The sequence below is a fragment of the Nycticebus coucang genome, chromosome 3 (genome assembly GCF_027406575.1).
Source record: "Nycticebus coucang isolate mNycCou1 chromosome 3, mNycCou1.pri, whole genome shotgun sequence".
NCBI lineage: Eukaryota > Metazoa > Chordata > Mammalia > Primates > Lorisidae > Nycticebus > Nycticebus coucang.
In genome coordinates, this window is record NC_069782.1 from 141,513,956 (window position 1) to 141,539,721 (window position 25,766).

At 38.5% G+C, this 25,766-nt stretch overlaps 1 protein-coding gene across 6 annotated transcripts in view; it reads left to right on the plus strand.

Annotated features, from left to right (window-relative positions):
• Positions 1 to 25,766, plus strand: part of VTI1A (vesicle transport through interaction with t-SNAREs 1A) — a 456,166-nt gene that overhangs the window by 21,316 nt on the left and 409,084 nt on the right. For all 6 annotated transcript variants that reach the window (XM_053583706.1, XM_053583708.1, XM_053583709.1 and 3 more), the window contains exons 2-3: positions 3,787 to 3,845; positions 7,317 to 7,427. In XM_053583706.1, coding sequence (XP_053439681.1) covers positions 3,787 to 3,845; positions 7,317 to 7,427 — 170 coding nt within the window. The remainder of the gene's footprint in view (positions 1 to 3,786; positions 3,846 to 7,316; positions 7,428 to 25,766) is intronic.

Below are 25,766 nucleotides of genomic sequence, written 5' to 3' on the forward strand. Positions count from 1 at the left end.
ATACCTGCACAAAGTTTAACATAATCAGAAATGGTCTTGCCGCTGCGGTGAGGCCGTATGGCGGCTTGACATGCAGGGGTTGCATTTTCAAATGCGAGATGCTTAATGAACTCGCTTTCATTTTCTTGTTGGCGGACGAGCCTCTCAGCCACATCGGTAAGGCGGCTGATGAAATACTATAAGGCTCGTCAGGGCCCTGTCGAATGTTGGCCAAGGAGGTAGTTGCCGATCCCTTGGGAGGGAGCTTTCTCCATGCCTTGAGGGCAGCATTCTGTATTTGGGCCAGGAGCCCAGGGGAAAATTTAGCTTGTGTAATGTTAGTATCATAGGGACTACATCCCATGAGTTTATCCCTAGTCCATTTCTTGGAGGTCTTATTTTCAAGATTACGGGCTGCTGTTTCTTTGCAGTTATCAGCATATTCAGTTCTCCAGAGGACATAATCACCTCCAGGCAGGGTGGCGCGGGTTATAAAGAACCAGTCATTTGGGGTGAGCCACCGCTTGCTCAGAGATTCAACTATAGATATAGTGAAAGGGGCTGTGGGGCCATAGAGGGACACAGCAGTTTTTAATTCTTTAACTTGCTTGAAATTCAAGCGATGATACTGCTGATCGGCAGTTTCAGCTTTTTCAGCATCTGAGTCGGAGGCCTCGTGGTCATTATCCGAGGCGTCATCTGCCGAGGGGTGTTCGTCCCCATCAGAGTGGGGTTTGGGTTCTGATTCGGGAGGGGGATCCCCTTTTATCTTAGTTACAGGAAAGGCGTGCAGCGCCTTTAAAGGTTTTTGTTTTGAGCTATGTTTATGAAACGTTGGGGTGGGGGGGTTTAGTTCTAATTCTAAAGCACGTAACTCTTGAATGAGTTTTAAATGTTCCTTCCTTGTTTGCAGTAAGTCCTTAAGGGAGGAGACCTCTTGACATAATTTGCGTTTGACATTTTCAATTGGAGTGTCTATGCCTAGGATCGGAGCACAAAATGGAGGGGCAGAAGCATAGGGAGGGGGATGATTTAGGACGGAAGGGAAGGGAGGCCAGTCAGAATTGTGATACTTAGCGGCCTCCTCTTCCCGGGTGGTCATTTCTTCGGGGGAGAGGGAGTCGGGCTCAGGCATAGGAACAGAAACAGAAGGGCAGGCTGAGGGTGGTCTGGAGTGTTCTTTAAGCACCTTTTCTCCTTCTTTAACAACTTCTTGGACATCAGGCCATTGGTTGTAAGTTTTTAAAATTTCATAGATCAAATTCCAGTAGGAAAATGCCTGAACGGGCATTTTTTGGGGGCCGAATGTTCTATAATAGTCTTTTAGGCAATCACCAACTCTAGTCCATCTCAGAACATCAATAGTGCCTTCTTGGGGGAACCAAGGACAGATATCACCAATAAAAACAAAAAATTTATAGAGATCTTTTTTCTTTACTCGAGTTCCTCGTGTCTTGAGGGACTCCTTGAGTCCCTGAATAAACAAGTCATGTTTACTTAATGTTTGTCCCATAAACTCGTTGCTTTCTCTTACCTTGACGGATCAGACTCGCAGGTGGGCAATTCTGCGGCGATCGCGGTGCGGATCTTCACTCACGTCCTTCTTGTGGTGTGGCGATCACAGTGCGGATTTTCACTCACAACCTTCCAGTTGCGGCAATCCAATGATAAGGGTACCCTTACTGGCAGCAACGTTCGATGAGACCCCCGTACCCTTGCCCCACGTTTGGGCGCCAATTGCCCCGGCCCGCGGGGAATTCAACGGGGACCTGGGAAACAAAGGGGTCGGTCGAATGAGGGGACAAGAGACACGAAAGAATGAGAGCAAGTCAAGAGTCTGATCAAGCTCTGAAGAGTTTATTTTTCAGCTGGGCTTATAAGCATTCAAACGAGGAAGTAACTAAGGGCTGTTCCTAGCAGGGCAGGGAGGGGGCTAGTTTCTGGAGAATTACTAGGAGAAGGTCCCTAAGGTGGGGGGTGCATTTCTGAGGAGTTACGCAAGGGGAAAGTACCGTTGCTGTTATGGTTGAATTCCTGAGAATAGTTAGCTCGTAAAACCGCAATCAAGCAAGCTAGCAAGGGGCATATTTGTGAGATGTTTTGGCTCCTGGCAGAATATTATGAGGGTACAAATGTTTTGGTTACATTGATAAAGTCAATTTTTCTTAAGTCAAGCCATTTCACTCATTTAGAACGAAGAACTATATTTTTCTCTCACCTTTCTTTTATTATTATTGTTATTTGGTAAACACAGAGTCTTGCTATGTTGTCCAGGCTGGTCTCAAACTCCTGGACTCTAGTGATCCTCCTGCCTCAGCTTTCCAAGCTGTTTGTATTCCAGGTGTGAGTCATCATGCCCAGCCAGCTTTTTTGTTGTTGCTGCTGTTGTTTTTAATACAGTCTTCATTTTCAATTATTATAAACTTGCTTTCTTTTTGGAGCTAGACCAATGGATGCCAACAGCTTCTAGGCTCGTGTTCTCATCGCCAGGAGAGAGTAAAAGACTTTCCTTTTGCTCTGGAACTTTAATTGCTCTCCTTGGGTCATATGCCTGTCTTACCCCATACTCCCCCAGACTGTTGTGGCCACATGGATTGAACTACTAAGCATAGTTCCAGCTGGGATGAGCCGCCTGTCATTTGCCGAGTCCCTGTGACTGAAGAAGCAGGGCCATATAAGGAGATAGCATTTTCCATCACCCTGCTTGTTGAGGAGGGAGGGTCTCAGAAGAAGGGAGGGTTTCGCTTGAGAAGAAAAGGGTACTAGGCAGATAAAACTATAAATGTTCAGTAAATTTGATGAGTAAATAAGCTGATGATTGATTTGAAGTGCAGGTATGGGAATGTTTTTTTGAAATTATCTGCTAGGACATACTTCTCCTAGAGAGGGGGATCACAGTTGGGTTATAACTCGAGTCTGATGGAGTTTAAATAAACCACGTACAGACTTAGTGCTTTACACTTTAAAAGTAATTTCACTTTCTTCAAGCTTATTTGAGTTAAAAATAATCCAGAGGATACTTTTTATTTCTATTTTAGAGAGTACAAATTCAGTCTCAGAAAGAAATATTCCTTGCCCAGGATCCCATAACCAATCAGATAGTGGGTTTGAAATCAGTAGTCTTGACTTCAAATATTTCTTCCATTATGCTTGATTCTTACAAAAATACAAGTTGTTAAAGGATTAGAAATTCTTGTCTAGTTATAGGAAGTGTTTTTGTATTTGATTTTAAAATTGTGTGAATAAATCAGTTATTCCCAGTTTATTAGAGTTACAACTCAAGCCACCACTGAATCACCTGCTATTGACATAGTCTCTTCTGAGGAACAAAGTAATTTTTAGTCTCTCTTGAAAATGTGTAGCATCTCTTAATAATTGGGTACTCTATAGGATGATACATATTCAGATACCCTAGAATCAGGGGCTTAAAGTTGTTTCTAACCCACCAAAGAATGATGCTCTTTTGCCTTATTTTCTCTAATCCAGTGGTTCTCAATCTTCCTAATGCCACGACCCTTTAATACAGTTCCTCATGTTGTGGTGACTCCCAGCCATAACATTATTTTCGTTGCTACTTCATAACTTTAATTTTAGTACTGTTATGAATCGTAATGTAAATATCCGATATGCAGGATGGTCTTAGGCAACCCCTGTGAAAAGGTCGTTCAACCCCCAAAGGGGCCACGACCCACAGGTTGAGAACCACTGCTCTAATCTGATTGACCAGAAAGGACAAAGGAATATAAAATAGAAGTATTAAATGTATCTGTATCCTTAGCAATTTGTTGATGTTTTCATTTGTTTCAGATGAGAAGAAACAGATGGTTGCAAATGTGGAGAAACAGCTTGATGAAGCAAAAGAATTGGTATGTACAGACTTAGTAATGTATTTTAACACACAGCCAGAGTCATCCAAGCTAATGCCTTCCTCTAGCTTATTTTATACATTGTGGAAATGTGAAGCATCACTGATTAGCACTTTATAATTCAGGATATGTCGGTCTTTAAACTGAGAATTTAATAGCTTCTTGGGATTTTATTTTTAATAAAGGTGATTCATTAAATGTCACTTCTAATTTTTATTCTTTTGTAATAGTTGTAAATCCTGGATAAAGGCATACTTGGTATCAGACACTGGGTTAAGCATATTACTTGCTTTATAATATTTAATATTCTTGCCTGTAATCCCAGCACTCTAGGAGATCGAGGTGGGTGGATCACCTGAGCTTATGAGTTTGAGACCAGCCTGAGCCAGAGTGAGACCCCCATCTCTAAAAATAGCTGGGCATTGTGACGGGTACCTGTAATCCTAGCTACTTGGGAGGCTGAGGCAAGAGAATTGCCTGAACCCAAGAGTTTCAGGTTGCTGTGAGCTATGACGCCATGACACTCTACCAAGGGTGACAAAATGAAACTCTGTCTCAAAAAAAACCCCCCAAAATTAATATTCTCAATTACCCTATAAAACAAGTATTTTTGTTAGAAACTATACAGGACCTGAGATTTCCCCCTACTTACAAGCTAGCAAGTGATCTTGCCATAGTTTCATGGATGCTTGTAGAACACACGATACTCCTGGGTCAGAGACAAAAAGACTTATTACTGACACCAGAAGTATTTTAGCAAATACTTGAAATTTGCTAAATTTGCTAAATCTAGCAAATACTTGAAAAAGATTGACCTATTTATTTATTTATTTATGAGACAGAATCTTACTCTGTTGCGCCTGCTAAAGTGCCGTGGCCATTAGCCTAGCTCATAGCAACCTCAAACTGTTGGGTTCAAGCAGTCCTCCTGCTTCAGCCTTGCAAGTAGCTGGGACTGCAGGTATGTGCTACCACACCCACTATTTTTTTCTGTTTTTAGTAGAGACTGAGTCTCGCTCTTACTCAGGCTGGTCTTGAACTCCTGAGCGAGCTCAATGGAGCCTCCGGCTCCAGCATCCCAAAGTGCTATAAATACAGGCTTGAGCTCCATGCCCAGCCAGGACTGGTTTTTACATACCAGTGCAGCCACCCAGAACTCTTCCTTTACCTGGTTGGCGGGATAATCATAAACAGTACCACTGGTCCGTTTTTTGGATCTTGAATTGACGTCTTGTTTAGTTGCTGATTCTCGACAGCTTTTTGGCTGTCAAAATCTCTTTTGGTTTATTTGGTTATTTACTTCTGGAGATGTTCTGTGATGATGTTAGAAAGTTTGTCTCCTGTTTTACTGTAAAAAGAATATAAAACAGCTCTTTCATGGAGGTCATAGTCATCTTTGGTTATTTACTAATGTAAAGAATTTCTTCTAAGGTATGTGTTTCCCTTTGTTTAAACTAATCAGAAAGCTGATTTATTTTATTCTAATGACATCATTGTTAGGGACACTGTTTGCTGTATTACATACCATCCTTTTGATGAGGACCCTGGGAGAAAACTTGTTTCTTTTAATTTGACTATTAGGATTAGTTTTGTTTCTGCCGAACAGCTGGTTTGTGTTAATCTCTTGGACACTGCACATCTTGTAGTTATTTTGTCTTCCATCTCTGTTGGCCGCATAAATGTCATGACAACACAGAACAAGTAGATATTGACTTTATTCCTGGTTTCATTTTAAGTGCTTGTTGTGTGTTTCCTTTTTCTTTCTTATCTACATTTAATTTAGTTTTGTGTCCATGTAGAATGTCTTAAACAGAAATAAACGTTCTTAAGTCTCAGATTTTTCTTTTTTTTTTTTAAGAGACGGGGCCTCACTCTATCACCCAGGCTGGAGTGCAGTGGTGTGATCACAGCTCCCTGAAATCTGCAACTTCTGGGCCAAAGTGATCTTCCCACCTTGGCCTCCCAAAGTACTGGGATTACAGGATTACTCAGACAACGCTCATGATTTATATACATGAACTACTGCAGTTATTTTTCTAGATGATCCTGTTCACCTTGGTAGAGCAAAGTACTTGATGATTTTAGAGAAGTGCTTTAAATAATTACATTGCTAAGTAATGATTTAATTTATGGGTATATCACATTTATGTTGAGAACTGTCAGTAATTTAAATGATCTATTGAAATCAAAGCTTATCTTTTTTCTTGTAAAACATAAGGCCTATTAATTAAAATGTGATTGTCTGATTTATCAATATTCTACTATAGTTATTCAGTCTCTGTTACTCTATTCTTATCCAATAAGAGTTTTGTTGGTGATAAACTTACGCTACTCATGGAAATAATTTATCAGACTGCTTTAAAAGGTAAAAACCCATGACAACTTTTTTGCATGAGATTTTATCAAACATGGCCTGGGCCAATTTGTTATTGTTAGTGGTTTTTATTTTTTAATGCTAAAACCCTGGTACTTTGTGTAACGCTTGCTGTATTTCCTCTTCATCGTTAGTAATCATCGTAACTAAATTAACATTAATCTAGTGATTACCAAGTAAGAGAGACCGTTCGAAGCACATTATAGGAATTAGCACGTTTAATCTTCACAGCTGCATCTTGAAGGAGATACAATTTTAGAAATGAGAAAAATAAAGCACAGAGGTGTTAAGAAACCTGTTCGAGATCCCATGACTAATAAATAGAGGAGCCCGTAGTGCGAAGATAGGAGTCTCGCTCCAAAGCCTGTGTTGGGAATCGTAGGGTATTTCTGCATTGCTACCCATTAGACTCTCGCATGTTGTATCCAAAGTGTTACATGATGACAGGTTGTAAAAAAAAAAAAGTGTCTTACTCTGATTTTAGTGATTATGAGTAATTTATCATATTACTATATCCATTTAATTTTATATTAATGTAGTTGCAAAGTATCAGGAGTTAGGTTGGAAGTTGAGATCACATGGTTGGTATGTGATTTTCCTAATTAGAAAATGCTTTCCAGAAGAAATGTAACCAAATGACTAAAGACTGGGCTGATGTTCCATGGATTGACCACAGAAAATAATGGCTGGATTTATCTTTTCACAATTCTAGAGATTCATGGTGGAAGACTAGACCAGATTGTAGTGAATGATGGGCTGTCCCAAGGATATGGAAATCAAAATTATTGAGAACGTTTGGATTAATGCATATGTTTTAAAATACATTCTTGACAAAGTAAGCACTTGGGTACACTGCGTGCCACTTCGCAAGTAGTCAAGCAACTACTGAGCTAAACAAAAATTAGGCTCAAAAGTAGTTCCAGTGTAATTTAATCCCTCAGCTCCCTGTGTGTGGTTCCTCAACTGGTATATTGAGCACCCCGAGTCTGGTTCCTCAGCTATAAAGTGAAGAGCTGGAATTCAGTCCTCAGCTGTGAGCATTTGATCAAATAAAGAATAAACATATGGTTTAAATCACATTTTACTCTGCCTTCTAGCTTGAACAGATGGATTTGGAAGTCCGAGAGATACTACCCCAAAGTCGAGGAATGTACAGTAACAGAATGAGGAGCTACAAGCAAGAAATGGGAAAACTGGAAACAGATTTTGTGAGTCAAATTTCAGCCTTTGTTATATTGATGATTTTTAAACTGAACTTTCTTTGTTGTTTTTTTTTGAGATAGCATCTCATTCTGTTGCCCAGGCTCGAGTGCCATGGCCTTAGTTTAGCTCACAGCAACTGCAAACTCCTGTGTTCAAGCTGTCCTCCTGCCTCAGCCTCCTGAGTAGCTGGGACTATAGGGACCCACCACATTGCCTGGCTGATTTTTCTATTTTTTAGTAGAGACAGAGTCTTGTTCTTGCCCAAGCTGGTCTCTAACTCCTGAATTCAAGGGATCCTCCCACCTCAGCCTCTTAGAGTGCTGGAATTACAGATTGAGCTACTGCGCCTGGCCTTAAACTGAATTTTTGCTTACAGTTTTTATTGTTTCCTTCTCATACCTCAGTCAGTACTAAATGCACCATCTGAGGGGCTCGTGTAAAAGATAAGCAACAGCTTTCTTGTTTGTGAATTAGGGATCTAAAAAATAGTTACAGAAATAGCTAATGATAGAAATTAAGGTACATTGGATTCATGACTCAAATAGATTCAAATCATGTGGTCCTTTGAATCTGAATAGCATTTATTGGTATTTGGAATTTATTAGAATTTTGAAACCTAGTATCTGGCCTTACAGGGTTTTTAGCTTTTAAGATGTAGCCTTTGCCTTTGCAGCCTCTGGACTCATGGGCCTGAATCTCCTAGAAGTACAATCTGTGTTTCTGTCTATGTGCATTTTTAGCTTTCTTTTCTTATGTATTTAGCTTTCAGCTCTGCTCACTTATTAGCAAATTTAAGAATGTAAATTTGAAGGCATATGTTAAATTTTTTAGTTATTAGAAATTAATGAGTAGAAAAAATACAGCTGAGCAGTTCTGCTTCTGGTATATATCCCAAAGAATTGAAAGCAGAGTCTTGAAGAGAGATTTGCACGGCCATGTTCATAGCATTATTTTCACAATAGCAAAAAAGGTGGAAACAACCTAAACGTCCACTGATGGAAAACTATATAAAGAAAATGTTGTATTTATAAACAATGAAATATTATTTGGCCTTAAAAAGGAAGAAAATTTGGACGCATGCTACAGCAGGACATTATGGTATGTGAAATTGATCAATCACAAAAAGACTAACGCTGCATAATCCACTTACCTGAGGTATCAAGAGTAGTCAAGTTCAATGAAACAGAAAGGAGAATGGTGATTGCCAGGGACTGGGGGAGAGGGAAATGGGGAGTTGTTTCATAGGCACAGAATTTCAGCTTTGTAAGATAAAAAAGTTCTGGAGATGGGTTGCTCAACAACGTGAATATATTTGACACTACTGAACTGTGCACTTACGGATGGTTAAGATGGTACATTTTGTGTTGTGTGATTTACCACAACTTAAAGTTAAAATTTTAAAAAAGGTATAAAATATTTTTAAAACCTTGTAATGATGAAAGGATGAAGAAGTTAACACAGTAGCAACTATCTGCTCTTGTGTAAGCTGGCATAGGAAATTAGGAGTTTAGCAAATAAATTAAATTTCACATTAAAAGTGATAAGAACAGATGAGGAAAGGTCTGTTCAAATACAGTCACATTCTCAGGGTGAGGATTAGGACTTTATTTATGTGCCAAGGCATGTGGTGGCACAGAAATCAGCTGTATTTCTGAATCTAGGGTCCTAATTCACAAGGAAAGTAAAGAATTTATAAGGATCGTCCCATCTGTCCTCTTGCCTTACATGTTTTACTTTTGGAGGCTGCTTCTAGAGTACAACGTACCTGTCTGCTGCAAGGCCCATGACAGCAGACTGAGTGGACATTTCTCCTAGACTCTGGAAATAGGGTGATTTGCAGTTATATATGTTTGTTTTGTATTTTAGTGGATATTATCCTGAGAAGTTGAGAGTCATCTCAGTAACTCTGATGTGATTGGCTTTTAAACTGTGCTATTGATATAAAAAAAAAAAAATGACACCCATCATGGACCTAAATTGATAAGATAAATGTAATACCTCGCTTCTGTGCTCTGTTAGATAAAACCTTCTACAACTACTCTGTGAAATGGTAGTTTCTCTCAGCAAAAATGTGAAAATATGGTGAGAAAACGGGATTGGGTTAAGAACTTGGCAACTCAAATTTATACTTAAAAAATTCTAACTAAAGTTCGTTTTCATAAAAGGGATGAAAGTAAAATAAAATATTTATAATGATTATTTTAGTTTTCTTACCTAATTTTTATAGAACTCTTTTCCAAAGATGATTATTATAGGTTCTAGAAAAAAGTACGTGTATTAGGGCGTCATCTGTGGCTCAAAGGAGTAGGGCACTGGCCCCATATACTGAAGGTGGCGGGTTTAAACCCAGCCCCTGCCAAAAACTGCAAAAAAAAAAAAGTGTATTAATTTACTAAGGTTGCCATAACAAAGTACCACAGAAAGGGTGGTACTTTGAAAAATTTGTTTCCCAAGGCTGGGTGCTGTGGCTCACACCTGTAATCGTAGCACATTGCGGGGGGGGGGGGGCAAGGCTGAGGAAATCAGGAGTTTGAAACCAGCTTGAGCAAGAGTAGAACTTCTCTAAAAGAAAAAAGGAAAAGGGGCTCAGCTCCTGTAGCTCAGTGGCTACACTGGAGCTGGCGGGTTCAAATCCAGCCTGGGCCTGTCAAACAACAATGACAACTACAACCAAAGATAGCTGGGCATTGTGGCGGGCACCTGTAGTCCCAGCTACTTGGGAGCTGAGGCAAGAAAATCGCTTAAGCCCAGGAGTTTGAGGTTGCTGTGAGCTGTGACATGATGGCACTCTATGCAGGGTGACAGCTTGAGACTCTGTCTCAAAAAAGAAAGAAAAACTGGCCAGGAATGATGGTAGGCACCTGTAGTCCCAACTTCCCCAGAGGCTGAGGCAGGATGACCATTTGAGGCCAGGAGTATGAGGTTGTTGTCAGCTGGATGACATCACTGTACTCTATCTGGGGTGACAGAGTGAGACCTCGTCTCAAAAAGAAAAAAGTTTTCTTATGATTCTGGGGCTGGAAGTTGGAGATGGAGGTGTTGGCAAGGCTGGTTCCTTTTGCAGCCTCCTTCCTTGATTTATGGGTAGTTTCTCCCTGGGTCGTGATAGACTCTTCCTTATACGTATGTGTCTAAATCCTAATTGCCTCTTTGTCTAAGACCCCAGTCATACTGAATTGGTTATTAGTCAAACTAATAACCTCATTTTAACCAAACTGCTCCTTTGAAGACCCTATCTTCAAATACAGTCACATTCTCAGTGTGAGGATTCGGACTTCAACTAAGAATTAGGTGGAGCCACAGTTCAGCTCATGACATTGAATTTAGTTGTAATCTTTTATTTCTGTGTCTTAGTATAAGTCAGCTAAGCTAGTCTTCAGTCTTTTTTTTTCCCCCCCAAAGAGTCCAATACTGGGTAATGTCCTTTAGGTATTTGGAAATTTTATACTTCTACAAGTGTTCTTTTCTCAGCTATATTTTTTATTATAAAGAAAAATGGACCCAATAACTTTGAACTAAAACTTTATTCTGTAGGCTGTCATTAAAAATTCACATGTTTATATATATTTGCTACTATAGCTTTCTTCTACCATGTCAGGAAACCTCTTTCACTACCACCTGACGTCTGTCATCTAGTGATTTACAATATGTAAAGTACATTCACATCCATCATTTCATTTCATTGTGTGAAGAGTAACAAAGCAGCCATGGGTTACCCAAGAGCCTCAGATTAATTACAGGTTTCATTCAACAAGTCTTTCTTCAGTTCTATAGTGTGTCAAGTACTATCCTAGGTGCTAGAATGCACTAGTCGTGGAGATAAAGTTCTTGCTGTTGTGGGATTTAAATTCTAGTGGGGGGAAATCCAGTAGAGAAGACAAAAAACAGATACATATATGTTATAGTGTCAGGGCGTGATAAATGCTACAAGAAAAATAAAGTGAGGAAAAATAAAGTTGAGGCGTCTTTTTGAAAAACTAGAATTCTTGTAAGCTGTTCTTGTAATTCTTTCAGTATTGGTGTGAAATTGGCTATGATCTGATTGTGTCAGGATGTTTTAGGAAAACAACCAGCCCTGCCCCCCCAAATGTACCTGGGGAATTTTTTCAAGTTTAAGATTATTTTTTGCTTCCTCTTAAGAAAATAAAATCAAATACTAAAAACCCTAAACAGGGATGGCACCTGTGGCTCAAGAAGTAGGGTGCCGGCCCCGTATGCTGGAGGTGGTGGGTTCAAACCCAGCCCTGGCCAAAACTTGCAAAAAAAAAACAAACCCTAAATAGAATTATGTAAAATGTTTGACCGAGTCTCAGTAAATAGAAAAAGAATTTGTTATGGACGTATGAGATCAGACAATTAAGTTTGCAAATGAATCCGAGAAAAAGTGCTGTATACCTGATTGCTTCCCAAGGGGAGTACTTCGAAGGCACCTGTAGTGATATTCAGCAATGATGTATGTAGCACTTTTTCTAGGATCAATTCATGAACTTAATTGACCTTGTAAGCAAGGGAGCTACACATGAAGTATGAGACCTCAAGAAGGGCAACATACCTTAAGTTTTTATACTGTACAGAAAAGAATAGAGGCTTAGTGTGACGGCAGACTGTGGAAGGAACAGAGGACCAAAGGCTGTCTTGCTATGCAGATGACATCTCTCAGATAGTAGCCCTCAGAGAACAGGTTGTGGTGTGTTTCTCTGTCCTACCTTTAAGGTGTCAGACTTTTAGTCTTCTTTTCCTGGGAGTTAATCTTTCCTAGCCTAGATCTGGATAAGGCAGAAAAGGATGGCTCAGAGAAAGCCTGTTTGCATCGGCCATTTACTTCACTAATGTAGATTTCTTCTGCAGGTGCAAATCTCCTCCACAAGGGAGCCTTTCAAGGCCAGGAGCAGAGACTCATGCCTGTAATCCTAGCACTTGGGAGGCTGAGGCAGGTGGATTGCCTGAGCTCATGAGTTCGAGACCAGCCTGAGCCAGAGCAAGACTCCGTCTCTAAAAATAGCTGGGCGTTGTGGTGGGTGCCTGTAGTCCCGGCTACTTGGGAGGCTGAGGCAAGAGAATCTCTTGAGCCCAGGAGTTTGAGGTTGCTAGGATATCACGGCACTCTACCGAGGGTGACAAAGTGAGACTCTGCCTCAAAAAACGGGACAGCCTTTCAGAGCCATTCCTGTGTTTCAGCCCCTCTGAATAGCCATTTTGAAATAGGCCAAAAAGTATATTTTGGGTGGCATATGTTGGCTTCCTTTGTTATGATGTCCTGTCATGGAATATAATTTGTAATTGAGTAAATGTCTGTTTTAAATATTTTAACATTCAGGCTATAATTGTAATCATAATTGTGGGAGGTTAAGGGAAGTTAATGGTCATCTGTATGTTCCCATTCTACTGCTGCTATTCCCACTGATTCTTTTCACTTGCCTGAGGGAAGGACGGGGAAGAAAGGAAAAGGAAGGAAGAAATGGAAGGAAAGAAAAGGACAGAGGGAAGGAAAGAAGAAAATCAAATCGAAATTTTAAAAAGCTAAACTTATTCATACAAACAAAAAACCCCCTAAAATGGTATAAAATGTTTCACCTAGTCTTAGTAAGTGGAAAAAGAAAGGAACAAGTAAGTGATATACTAGAATAAGGTTCCAAAGGTTATGAGGACATGGGGGGTTGAATGCTTTGCACTTCTCTGATATTGTACTATGCTGCTAGCACCATCTTGTGGTTGGTTTGTATAGTTGCATATTTCTATTTTATTGTAACAAGGCTGAACTTCCTTTAAGACATACCTGTATACAGATGGATTTCAGGGGGTAGGATTAGATCGTGATGAATGTTAGAAAGAGAGCTTTTCAGCCTCAGTCTCAAGTTCACTTCTTTCCCAGGTCAGTGGTGCCCGAATGCTGTCCTTTTCCTGTTTGGCAGGCTATGTGATGTGATTGTTAGACCAGCTCCTAGTGCAGAGCTGTCTACATCAGAGAATGGCACTTCTATTGACAGTCTCAGCAGTGAGGCTGAATGGTCCTAGAAATCCAACTACCTGCAGACTATCGGAGTTGGTCCCTTAGGTCAGGGTTCAAAGGATGTTGTGGAACAGCTTGAAGCTTTTACTGCTACTACTGCACTCTTTTTATAGGTGAATGGACAACTTGAGTGTCTGAGTTTACGAGTAAAGCTAGTAACCATATTCTGTTGTTTTTCTTCTCTTAAAGTCTGACATAGACTAAAGAAGTGCAAACGAGAAAGGTGAATTTAAATTTTTATTTTTTCCAAAGGGTCAAGAACTTGATGCTTCGGTTTATAATTTATCTTTTCTGTGCTTATGGTTTCCTAGGATATTTTACTTATGTTGCTGTGGAAGTTTAAGGAAACCATAAAAGCTTGTTTTTAGATAATCTCAGTGGCATTATGTGATTATTGTAGCATCAGCTAACTCTTAAAAAGAAATAAGAAAGTCAGGTTAAACAGAACCATCTCAGAAGAGAAAATTTCCTTCACTTTGTACCCTTAATAAATGTGCCGGCTATTTTTTTTAAAAATTTACATTTGTTGTTTGATTCTATGTAAACATAATGCCTGTTTATTATAGAAAATTCTGACAGTAGAGCAGAAACAGGAAAAGAAATGAGCTTAGCCCTGTTATCCCAAAAGAACTACATTTTACATTTTGGTTTGTTTCCTTCCAAGCCTCCCCTTCCTTCTCTCCTGCATAATTTATTGTTTTATTTTACATAATAATGATGTTACTTGATCCACTTTTTTCTTCTCTTTTTAAAACACAAAATTCATGGTATTTTCCATGTCTATAAATTCTTGGTCATTTTAATGGGTGAATAATATTTCATCGAATGATGTTAATTAAGCATTTGTTAAATTCTAGCATATTTCCTCCATAATTTATTGTGCTGCACTAAACACATTTGAATAAGATTATTTAATCAGGATTATTCTCAGAAAGCATTACCAAGTCAAAGGGTATCAACAGTTTTATAGCTCTTAATAAAATATGCCTGAAATACATTTTTATTGTGGCCCATCAGATCACTTTGTACTTTCTCCATATTTTCCCTGTGTTAAGAAATTAAAATCACAGGCAGACCAAGACTGAATCCTTCATATGTATTACTCATTTAATCCTCAAACAATTGTATAAGAAAGATACTGTTATTATCTATGATTAAGGGGATTTTACAGACTCTAGAATTAAATACACCTTCCTTTTTCGAAGATACTCCTTCATGGGAGATGTATTAATGTTGGTGACACGAGCAGACACACATGGCTCTGAGGATCTGGTCCAACATGGAACTCGTTTTACATTGTCAACATTTTGTAATCAGAAACTAAAGAGTATTTCTTTTAGTTATTTGAAAGTGACTGTCACCTTTAAGGGGGAAAGTGTCACTGTATTTCTGTATTATGTGTGCGTGCATACTCATTATTTCTTTGCAGTCATTTTCTTAAAAAAAAAAAAATAGCTCCCCATTACTAAGGTTCCGTTAGGTCAAATTGTTAGAAAATCATCATTCAGTTGGCTTTTTATGTAGGATTCTCATTCCAGGTTTTGACCTTGGTGAATCTACTTGCCGAGCTCCTGTTAATTTCAAAAGCCGACACAGGAAATGGACTTAGTTGGTAGGGAGGAGACCAAAAATCTATTCTTAGCTGTAATCAGTGCCTTCTGGGAGCTGATCTGTGCTTGGTTCTCACTCTGGTCTCCTTATCCAAGAAGCTGTGAAAGGTTAATGTTCCAGACCCCGCTCCTCACCATGTGTGGTTTATTGGAAGAATAGTATGCATTAAATATTTTATTGTTGGTCTTATGTGCTGAATTTGACGTTGGCCTTAATAGATTTTCTTCACTTTGAAAACTCTGACACTTTCTTCCAATGTGCCTGTTTTTATGATGACTGCTTTGGTCTTGGGATTGTTTGCCTTTAGCTACTGTAGAGTTTTATGGCCTGTAAAAATAACTTCCATGTTCATTGTAGTCCTTGGCAAAGTTGAAGCATGTGCTAATATAGATGTGTGTGTGTGTGTGTGTGTAAATTAAAAAAGAATTGGTGTCAGATTTCTGATTGGATTTTGCAATTTAATTGGAAAGTTTTTGCTACCTGGTTTTTCATCACTGGAATTAAAGCTATGGTGCCATTCAATGGTGGAAGGAGCACATTTTTACTATGAATTTATAATATTTCTAGTTTGAGGGTTCTGTGTGGATGAGACAGTGCTAAATTGCTTTATATGTATATATGGCTTAGTGGTTTCAATGCAGTTGTCTCTGTTTAAAATCCTTCTCGAGTGGCTTAATGAATTATTATCAGCTTTTCTGTTGTTTGCCTGTTTTGCCTGGCCACTTAGATCTTACCTAGGAAATAAAAAGAAAAGATAAATACAGGTAGGATGGGAAAGATAGATTATAAACTAGTGACAAATGTGGTTTTAGTATCAGTCACTAGATGGCACTGTTTGTTCGCAGAGTGCCATTTTTTTAAAAAAAGAAACCACAGCAGTAACTGAAATTACTGCCTCTTGAATAAAATATTTCTGATGGGATTTGCATTTCTTTATTGGCTGAAGACACTGTGTTGAATGTTTTATTAACCAGCCCAATGTAACTGTCAGCCTATTAAAGAGATCCGATGGTCTCTGTTTAGATAAATAAACTAAATAAATCCAATTCGTCAAATTGTGTTCCTGGCTGTTTATTTTCCATTCTTTTGATGTACAGTTTATTTTAAGTTAAAGCCACATCAGTTTAAAAATTAATGGGAAAATGTTATTTGGTGTTTGGAACATGAAGAAGCTAATTGCCATCGTCAAAAAGCCAGCTCTGTTTTCATGTTAAATTGTTTGTTCATAAATAGTAAACTTTTACTGGTTGCTTTTAAACTGTCCCATGGTCAAAAATGGTCTGAGATTCTGCAAATGTATGACCAGAGACTGTGTTATCAAATGATTTGTGGAACCTCTTTATAATTTCCCCAGGAAAAGTACTATGTAGCTTAAAAGCTAAGACTTTTACTTGGTTTTCCCTTTGAGTCATGCTCATTTTTCCAATATAGTATGCGATTCCTTGGAAAGAAAAGCAGCTAACTGATTTTTAAATGAAATGCCTTGAAAGTACTTGGTAGTCACTCTCCTGGTAGATATCAGACATTGCAGGGGATACAGTGACACTGCAGCAGTGATGTCGCTAGAGGGACACAAGCCTCCAGGTGGTGGATTGACACAGAACCAACACACGCCTGTTCTTATCTTCTCAAGGCTCATGGTCTAGGAATCTTGAAACTCACAATTATATTATTTAATACCACCGACTGAACTAGAGGTTTCATACTTAGGCCTAGGGTTACAAAAATATTTGAATAAAGTGCTTCAAAATTGTACTTTGCAAAACTAAGTGAGCAACTTGAAATGATACATTGTGGTTCTAACTTCTCATTTCTTTTTCCATGAATCTTTAGTTGCTCGTTATGCCTTTCTTACTGTCTTTTATTCCACATTTGTGAGATTGAGAGTGAAACTTCAAATGGGTTAGGAACTTTTGACTTAGCATATAGCTTTTAGGAATGTTCAGCTGGTTGTGATAAGAACGAAGCCAGATCTGATCTCCAGAAGGAAGGGTTTTAAACTGCGTAGTAGTCATTGAAGAGTTCTGCTGTGTCAATTATTTTAATCTTTCTTGTACAAGAAGTTAAAGAGGGGCTAAATAGATTTTTACCAGAGACATTTCTGTTGATTTCAAGTCCCCGTAAGCCTAGCAGAAAATGGATCATATGTACAGATAATCATTTTCTTTTCTTTCTTTTTCTTTTTTGTTTTTTCTTAAGTTGTTATGTTTGACATTGTATTCTTTAGTTACCAAAACTGGATAGATCATATTTAAGAGTAAAAATAATAAATATAGACCCACATTTTTTTTTTTTTTAGGAAGTTCATTTTTTTTTTAGGAAGTTCATCAGATCGTGGATTAAAAATCTTTGCTAGAATGCCTCTGAAGTGCTTAAATAAGATTGTATTGTGAAACCTCAAGAATCCTAACTCCATCCTTGGTGCATTTTATTAGTTTTTGAATCTCCTCATGTCTTTACAAATACACAAAAGCTACTAGAGGTCAAGCTCCACCAAAGAAGATTCTAAGGAAATGTCCAAATTTTTTCATTCTCTATTTGATTCTGTTAAATATTATTTAAAACAACTTAACCCGTGTTTTAGACTTGGAAATCTACTGTGAAATGGAGATTTCTTTTATCGGTTTTGAAGCATTCGACCGGCTATTGCATCTTAAAATGGAGAAAGGGTGTCAGATTTTATGCTTTGCAAAGCTACATCGCATGCTGCTGGCCTTGGTGTGAAATATGTTACAGAAATGAAATGAGTTCTTAAAATTCTATTCTGTTCTTTAAAACAAGGATGCCCTTTGTTAATCTATTCTAAATTTTTTTATCTGATACCCTTTAACTTTCATAACAGAACATAGCATCTTTGCATGTTGAATAATATTTTTTGTTTCATTGTTTTCTATTTTGATCTTTCTATATAAACTTAGTCTACAGATGAATTTCAACTGAGGTAAGACTGCGTTTATCTTGCTTATGACTACATGATTTTTATTTATTTATTTTTTTCTGGTAAAATTATTTATATATATTTCAAAGAGGCAGAGTAAACATTTATACACAAAATATTCTAAATTAAAATCTTTTATTTATTTTTATTAAATCATAGCTGTTTACATTAATGTGATCATGGGGCACCATACACTGTATGACACATTTTCATCACACTGGTTAACATGGCCTTCCTGGCATTTTCTTAGTTATTGTGTTAAGACATTTACATTCTACATTTACTAAGTTTCACATATACCCTTGTAAGATGCACCGCAGGTGTAATCCCACCAATCGCCCTCCCTCTGCCCACCTCCCCCCTCCTTCCCCTCGCTTTCCCCCTTCCCCCTATTCTTGGGTTATAACTGGGTTATAGCTTTCATGTGAAAGCCCCCATGGATGGAGCCGGAACATATTTTTCTTAGTAAAGTATCTCAAGAATGGAAGAAAAAGTATCCAATGTACTCACCCCTACTATGAAGCCACATGATTTTTAAAGAAAGCTTAGGGAGGAGAAAATTACTATCTCCATGGTTAGCATCTTATAGATTTATGTTAGTTTTAGTTTCAGTGAAGTTTAAAATTTTCTTTTTCAACTTTTTTGAAAGAATGTGGTCCAGTGCTATCCATTTCAAATCTGTCTGATTCAGGGTTCCTATTTGGAGGCTTTCTTTATGCTTCAAAATGTCATGTAAATATTACTAGACATTTGCTAGAAATAGTTAATCCCTTATTTTTTTAATATTGTGTGCAAGCTAAATTTGTCCTGGACCCCATCACCAAGAGAAAAAGTGTGAAATAATGAGAAAAACTCAGAGACTGTGAATTGGAGGCCTTAGAGGTGTGGCATATTTATTTTGTGCTTCAGTTTCTTTATCTGCAAATCTGAATGGCAATCTTAACTCTGCCTACCTAGTGGGGGAAATATGAGTGTCAAATACGGTAGGTAATAAATGTAGAGATACTTTAAGAACTGCACTAATTTTTAGTCAGTGACTTTCCTGTGAACAAGTAGTAATCCTATAATTAAAGAGTCTGAAGGTTAAAGTATCTCAAAGTCAGAAGATTTCTTAAATATCCCAAAAATGTAAACCCCCTTTACTGTGCAATAGTGGAGTGACTGTGGGAGCTTACACCCAGAATTAAAACATGAAATCCTCCCTCTTTTCTCAGTTATGACCTTCTAAGTGAGATTGCTTTCGTATTCTAGCACATTTTGTTTTTATTAAAAAAATCTTACAGGGCAGCACCTGTGGCTGAGTCGGTAAGGCATCTGCCCCATATACCGAGGGTGGCGGGTTCAAACCCGGCCCCTGCCGAACTGCAACAAAAAAATAGCCGGGTGTTGTGGTGGGCACCTGTAGTCCCAGCTACTCGGGAGGCTGAGGCAAGAGAATCGCTTAAGCCCAGGAGTTGGAGGTTGCTGTGAGCTGTGTGATGCCACGACACTCTACCGAGGGCAATAAAGTGAAACTCTGTCTCTACAAAAAAAAAAAAACTTAGAAATGAAATGTTGGTAATAGCTGACGAGTTTTTTCCTTGACGTTATGTTAGGTAGTAAAGTCAGAATTAAAGGCCAAAAAAATTGGCTCGGCACCGGTAGCTTGATGATTAGGGTGCCACCCACCTATACCCGAGCTGGTGGGTTCCAACCCGGCCCAGGCCTGCTAAACATCAATGACAACTACAACAAGAAAAATAGCTGGGTGTTGTGGTAGGAGCCTGTAGTCCCAGCTACTTGGGAGGCTGAGGCAAGAGAATCACTTAACCACAGGAGTTGGAGGTTGCTGTGAGCTGAGATGGCACAGCACTCTAATGAGGGTGACATTGTTAGACTCTGTCTCCAAAAAAAAAAAATAATAAAAAGTAAAAAAAAAGTATTATATTACTTTATATCATTTTATTATGTCACTAATTATAGTAGTACTATATTGCTATTTAGAATAATATTTGCACTGAGATTTCATTCAGAGTTAAAAATGCCAGTGAATTAATCAGTATTTCCTTGCTATCCTTTCCTGGTTTCTAATAACTGACATTTCCCAGAAACTTTTAGAAGTCACATCTTGACTGGGCCAGACACTGGCCTAACACATACCTACCATTCTGAGAGGAAGTGCGGAAGCTTCTAAAGTAAGTTGAGGCACAGAGAATGCTCCCTTGAAGCATGGTGCTTTGACACGCTGAGCACTTGGGAATTAAAGGAGACTGGAAGGCTTTAGAAACTGCTTTAGAACCAAGGAGTCCCTAACCTTCTCTTGTTTGCCCCAGCTCTCCACCCCAAGCACACGGAGGGGCTCTTTCTCTCTCTGAAGTTCCTTTATATGGCTGAGGAAAACTTCTTCGTAAGAAATGCAATTGTCTTAAGACTCCCTCCCTAGGAATGTCATCAAATAACTGGAAAGATTAACTACCAGAGAAGAGAAGAGACTAAAAGTCCCCACCGTGCCCAGACAGACTTTTCATCTACGCTGTGGGCAGCTCAGAGAGATTACCTAAGAGACGACTTCTGTTCACAGTGCAGTTCTGCCTCTCACCTCGCCATAACTCGTCCCATTCAGCTTCCAAAAAGAATCATTTACAAACTATTATCTGCTCATTGGGCTCATTCAATCCCCCTAAATATTATTTACTATCCTTCAAAATTGCCTGCACCTCCCCCATCCCCCATTTCCCTCTGCCATGTGAAGAGGAGAGAATAAATCTCGGCTACAAGTAGCTGGCCCTTCTTTGAGTCTCATACAGTTTGGTTTCCTGTGTCCATATGCACATAAATATAAATTATTATGCCCTATTCCTGTTTATCTGTACATCATCAGTCTATTTAGGCAGGGTGACTCAATTGTTTAGCCTTCAGAGGGAAAGTTGAAACTTTCCTACAAGTATCTGTTAAATATTATCGTTCATATCGACACAGAATTGACTTTCACATACCTAAAGACAACAACAAAGTAGCCCTTTAATTTAAAAATTCCAAATATTGTCATATACTGAGAATTTGGTCTAGAATATGCTCTCATCTGTAAGGCACTGTAATACACAACAAAAAATAATATAGTAGAAGCTAAAATGACTTAAATCAGGCTCTCACTAGTAAAACAAACAATATTAAGGGCATTTCAAACTAAAGAACAAATGCAGAATCTGAGGCTAAACACTTTCAAGCTGGTGTTTTCATTACTTCATTAAAGCTCATTGTAATTTTGGTGGTTTTCAACAATTTGTCGTTTTGATATAGAATACTGTAAACGACTTACATGCATTTAGCACCTGTTATTCACCAAATATTGTGCAAGAAATCAAAAGATGAGTAAGAAATTTTTCAAGATCATAGCCTTAATAATTAAACAGTGTCATAAGCAGAATTACGTAGGTGCAGAGTAGGGCGTCCACCCCAGATGTGTGTGTGAAGAAAGGTAGCTAGGGCTTGTGAGGAGGTCATCATCTGGGAGGTGACGTCCAAACTGAGACTTGAAGGGTACTGGGTATTTGAGAGAAAGCAGGGTATAGTCAGATCGAAAGAACAGCACAAACAAAGGGGCTAGGGCAGAGTGAGGTCGGAAGAAAGGAAGGGAGGGAGGGAAGGGAGGGAGGGAAGGAGGGAAGGAAGGAAGGAAAGGAAGGGAGAAGGCTAGAGTGTTTGAAGTTGCTGTAGGTATAAAATATGGGGCAAGAGCCTTGATGGGGTAAGGGCTTTGGTTCCCAAACTTAGCTATACATTAGAAATCTAGATGCTCAAGGCCAGCTCCCCCTCCAGACGTTGTGATTTAATTGTCGTGGGCTGTGACCTGGATATCAGGAGTTTTTATAAGCTCCCCAGGTGATTCTCTGTGCAGTGAGTTTGGGAACCACTGAGCCAGAGTGTGGGAAACTGAGCCAGAGAGCTTGGCAAAGCCTTGTTGGTTAAGTTGAGCAGCTCCGCCTTTATCTCATCTGTAATTAGAAGCTATTGAAGGGTTACACGTGCTGAGTAATAAGGTGGCTTTATATTTAATGAAGCATTTAAACCAATGACACTGACACTGGTGAGTTACAGGGCCATTGGATTTGATTTCCATTTTTCCCCCCTCGAATCTTCAATGCTATATTTTTTAAATAAAAATTTTTAAAGTTGGCAAAATCCCCTATCTTATAATGATGACAGGTACCTACATTTCCTTTGTATCAAATTCTTTTAAAAATTAATTTCCTTTGGGTATAAAGTTAGATATCAGCTGGGGAAAGTGGAGAAGCCATGGCGTGAATAATTTTTTTGCTTACATGGAGAAAACAACTACTTTAAATTTTCACTTTGTGCTCAGAACAAAACAAAACAAAACCCTCACTTTTAATTCCATACCGACTTCGTCTTCGACCTATGTTAAGCCAGTGCCAGGGGAACATGTTCATGTGAATTTTTTGTTTTTAAATTTGTGGTTTAACTACGTTGGAAACAAGTCTATTACTTCCCTCGTAAGAAGAGAAATATAGTGATAAAAGTTCTATGTATGTTGTTTCTGGATGTAGTAGGAAAACTGACGTATATATGTGCATTTTTTTCTTCTCCTGTGAAGTCTTGTAAGGCTGATTGTAACTTAATTTTGTACAAGAATTGTCAAGAAATTGCTAGTAATCTCTAATCATAGAAAAAGAAGTATGGATGTGATGGATAAATAGGATCCTGTTATGGCCAACATCTTCATTGATCTTAACAGAATTGCTTTTTGCCTCCCCAGTGCCTGTATTTTACTCTTGGCAGTAAGCCGAGTGAATTTGGAACAGAAAGAAAGAGAGAAAATCTACTTGGTTCCAAATGATGATAGCTGTGCATTGGTGTGGGGAAAATAAACTTACAACTCGATAGTGGAATTACTAGAGGATTTCTCGTCTCTGACTTAGGGAGAAAATTGAAGTTCTTTTTACGGCCAGGTTGGGCAATTTCTAACTTACCATAACCCATAGCTTATGATAATCAATTTGAATCTTATGGTCATCAGAATCCTTGATCATATCAAAGAAAATTTAGAGTTCTTAATTATGAAATAATTTTCAGTCATTAAAAAAGACTCAGAAAAAATGCTATTTTGTGTCTTAAATATTTTAGAATCTGTTGTATTTCTTAAAGCTAAATAATTGTTATTTTCTCAGATTTTTTAAAGATAGTGTATTGATTGAAGAGTTTTGATTTGTGGGGACACTATTTTGCTGTAGACTTTGTAGTCAGAGAGACTGTCTTCATGAAAGTATGTAACGTCAAAATGTTGTCATCATATAATTTTACTTCTTTTCAGCTAATTGTTATACCCTCAGGTAGAGTCTAAGGAAATAATCTTTCCATTTATCTGGAGTTAGAGATTTAGGGTGGAATTTTGGTCAGTGCATTTTATTCCTGAGAGGGCTTTCCGTCTTCCTGCTCTGTTCAGAGACTGCCAGAGTGGTAACATTGTGCTTTCTAATTCAAGTGAAAATGGCCGTAGATGGCACTGCGGCTCATACTGAGATTTAAAATATGCCATATTTTGGCATTTTGTGAGAGAAATTTTCAAGACCAAATTCATTTAAAATAGTCTCTTTGCATTAAGAATTTATTTTTCACTCTGAAAAGCAGTTCATTTAAAACCAGTAAATTGAAAATACTAACTGCATTTTTGAAGTATTAGTAAATAATGTTTTACAATCATTTATGAGCAGCTATGTTTCTTATGCCCTTGATAATGTCTTTCAAAATCGGATCTCTTTTAATACTATCTCTACACATTTTTTTACATAGGACAGCACCTAGAAAGTGAAAATTAAAGCAGGCATGCTCCCCCGCTTCTCATTCTTACCCTCAAGAAAACGTCACTGAATCCTTGCCACTAAATCAAGGCATTTTGTCTTTTGGCTTCTGTCATGAATGGGGCTAAACAACTGTCATTGGCAAGTGACAACAGGCACAGACAGCAGGGAAAGGAAAAAGAGGGAAAAGAAGTAAGAGTAGGGGAAAATAAAAGTCTAAGAAAAAGGGGAAAAAAAATACCAAGTGTATTCCAGCAGGGAGAGGATGCCAGCAGCAACTGCCTTGGGGGCCAGGTTGTTGGTGTTTGTGCCACAATCTGCCTACTCCTGCTGTATCCAGATACTTTAATGTCTTTTTGGAGTCTAGGTAGTACTAAGAAATATCTCAAAGTACAAACTGATGTTCTCATTAAAGTCGAATTTGCCTGAAGTACCAGGCCTCCAATTTAAAGGCCTACTCAACTTGAGTGTCACTGTCACATGCACGGATGGGAGAATCGATACAGGGAGGAGTATTAACTAAATTGTGTGTTTGTGCTCCGTGACATGAACTTGAATGTCTGATGCTTTTCTACCTTGATGTTGATGTGTTGGTGAAGTCAGGATACTGGCCTTTCAGTGCAGAAGAGATGTGATTTTTCTTTTGACTGAATAGTAGTCTTTCTCTTTGAATGAGCAATCATTCTCCTTTTTTTGTTTTTGTTTTTATTTTTTTCCCAACAAACCATGGGATGAACAGTCTTTCTCTTTGGGCTAGGATGGGTGTTCTCAACTTTAGCTCTAATAAAATTTGTGGCTGGGGAACTCTGTTGTGAAGGATCCTACGGTTTATAGGATGTTTAGAAGCATCCAGGTTTCAGAGACACACTAAGTACCAGCAGACCATCACCCCCACCCCAGCTGTGACAGGCAAAAAAAAGTCACATATATTATAAATGACACCCCCCCGCCCCTGGGGCAAAATTATCCCTGATTGAGAGCTACTCAGTTGTAGAATGATCAGTAATAAGAATTTGGTGGGAGGGAGTGGAGAGAATAAACAACTGAAGGCCTCTACTAGCCTGAATATCACACTGTATATCATTTATTCACCACAGCCAGGTTACAGTTGAGACACACGAAGTTATAAAGAGCTAAGACATTTTCCTAGGGTCTGATAATTTGGATCTAGGGCTTGAAATCAAGTCTGTCTGACTTTAGAGCTGCTGTATCCAACTGCTTTACAACATTAAGACTCACTAAAGTCTCCTCTAGATCCAGTGTGCTGAGTTTAAAAGATGACTCTTTATCCAACCTACATTTATTTCAAATAGACTGTGAGCCAGGAGAGCCAATGTAAGCAGCGGAAAGTATGATTAAGGGGCAGGAGTTCTCACTTTGGGTGTCAGCTGTGGTATGAACTAGCTGAGTGCCATGGGGCAAGTCCTTGTGTAGCTACAAAGTGCAGGGGTCAGCCTCAGTGCTCTAAGGTCAGTGAGCTCTGCTGTTCAATGATTTGAAAATTGGAATACTTAGCAAAAGTTTTCACATTGCTTTAAAACTCTTACATGCAGCTTAGGGCAAACACTGTGCTTTGAGATTTGGGCTCCAATTAATCTACTAGTCTCACATTGATATGTCTTCCATTTCTAGGATCCTTCAATTATTGTTCACCTCCTTTGTGGAGTTTTTTCTAAGGCTTCACAATATATTTATTTTCCATTTGCTGTAGCATTTATACTCGTGACCTATACCACCTTCATGCTGTTTTCACATATTAATTTTCACTGACTTATGTTTTATTACTCTAGCCAATTATAAGATCTTCAAGAGAGGAGAGCAAATTTTCTACTTTTTATGTTTTCTGAAGTACATATTTAATAAATGCTGTATATAATTGATATTCAATAAGTGCCCACTGAATTAATTTTAAGACCCTGAATTTATAACTTTAAAGCAAACTTTTTAGAAGAAATATAAGTGACAGGCACATAAAATATAAGTATTC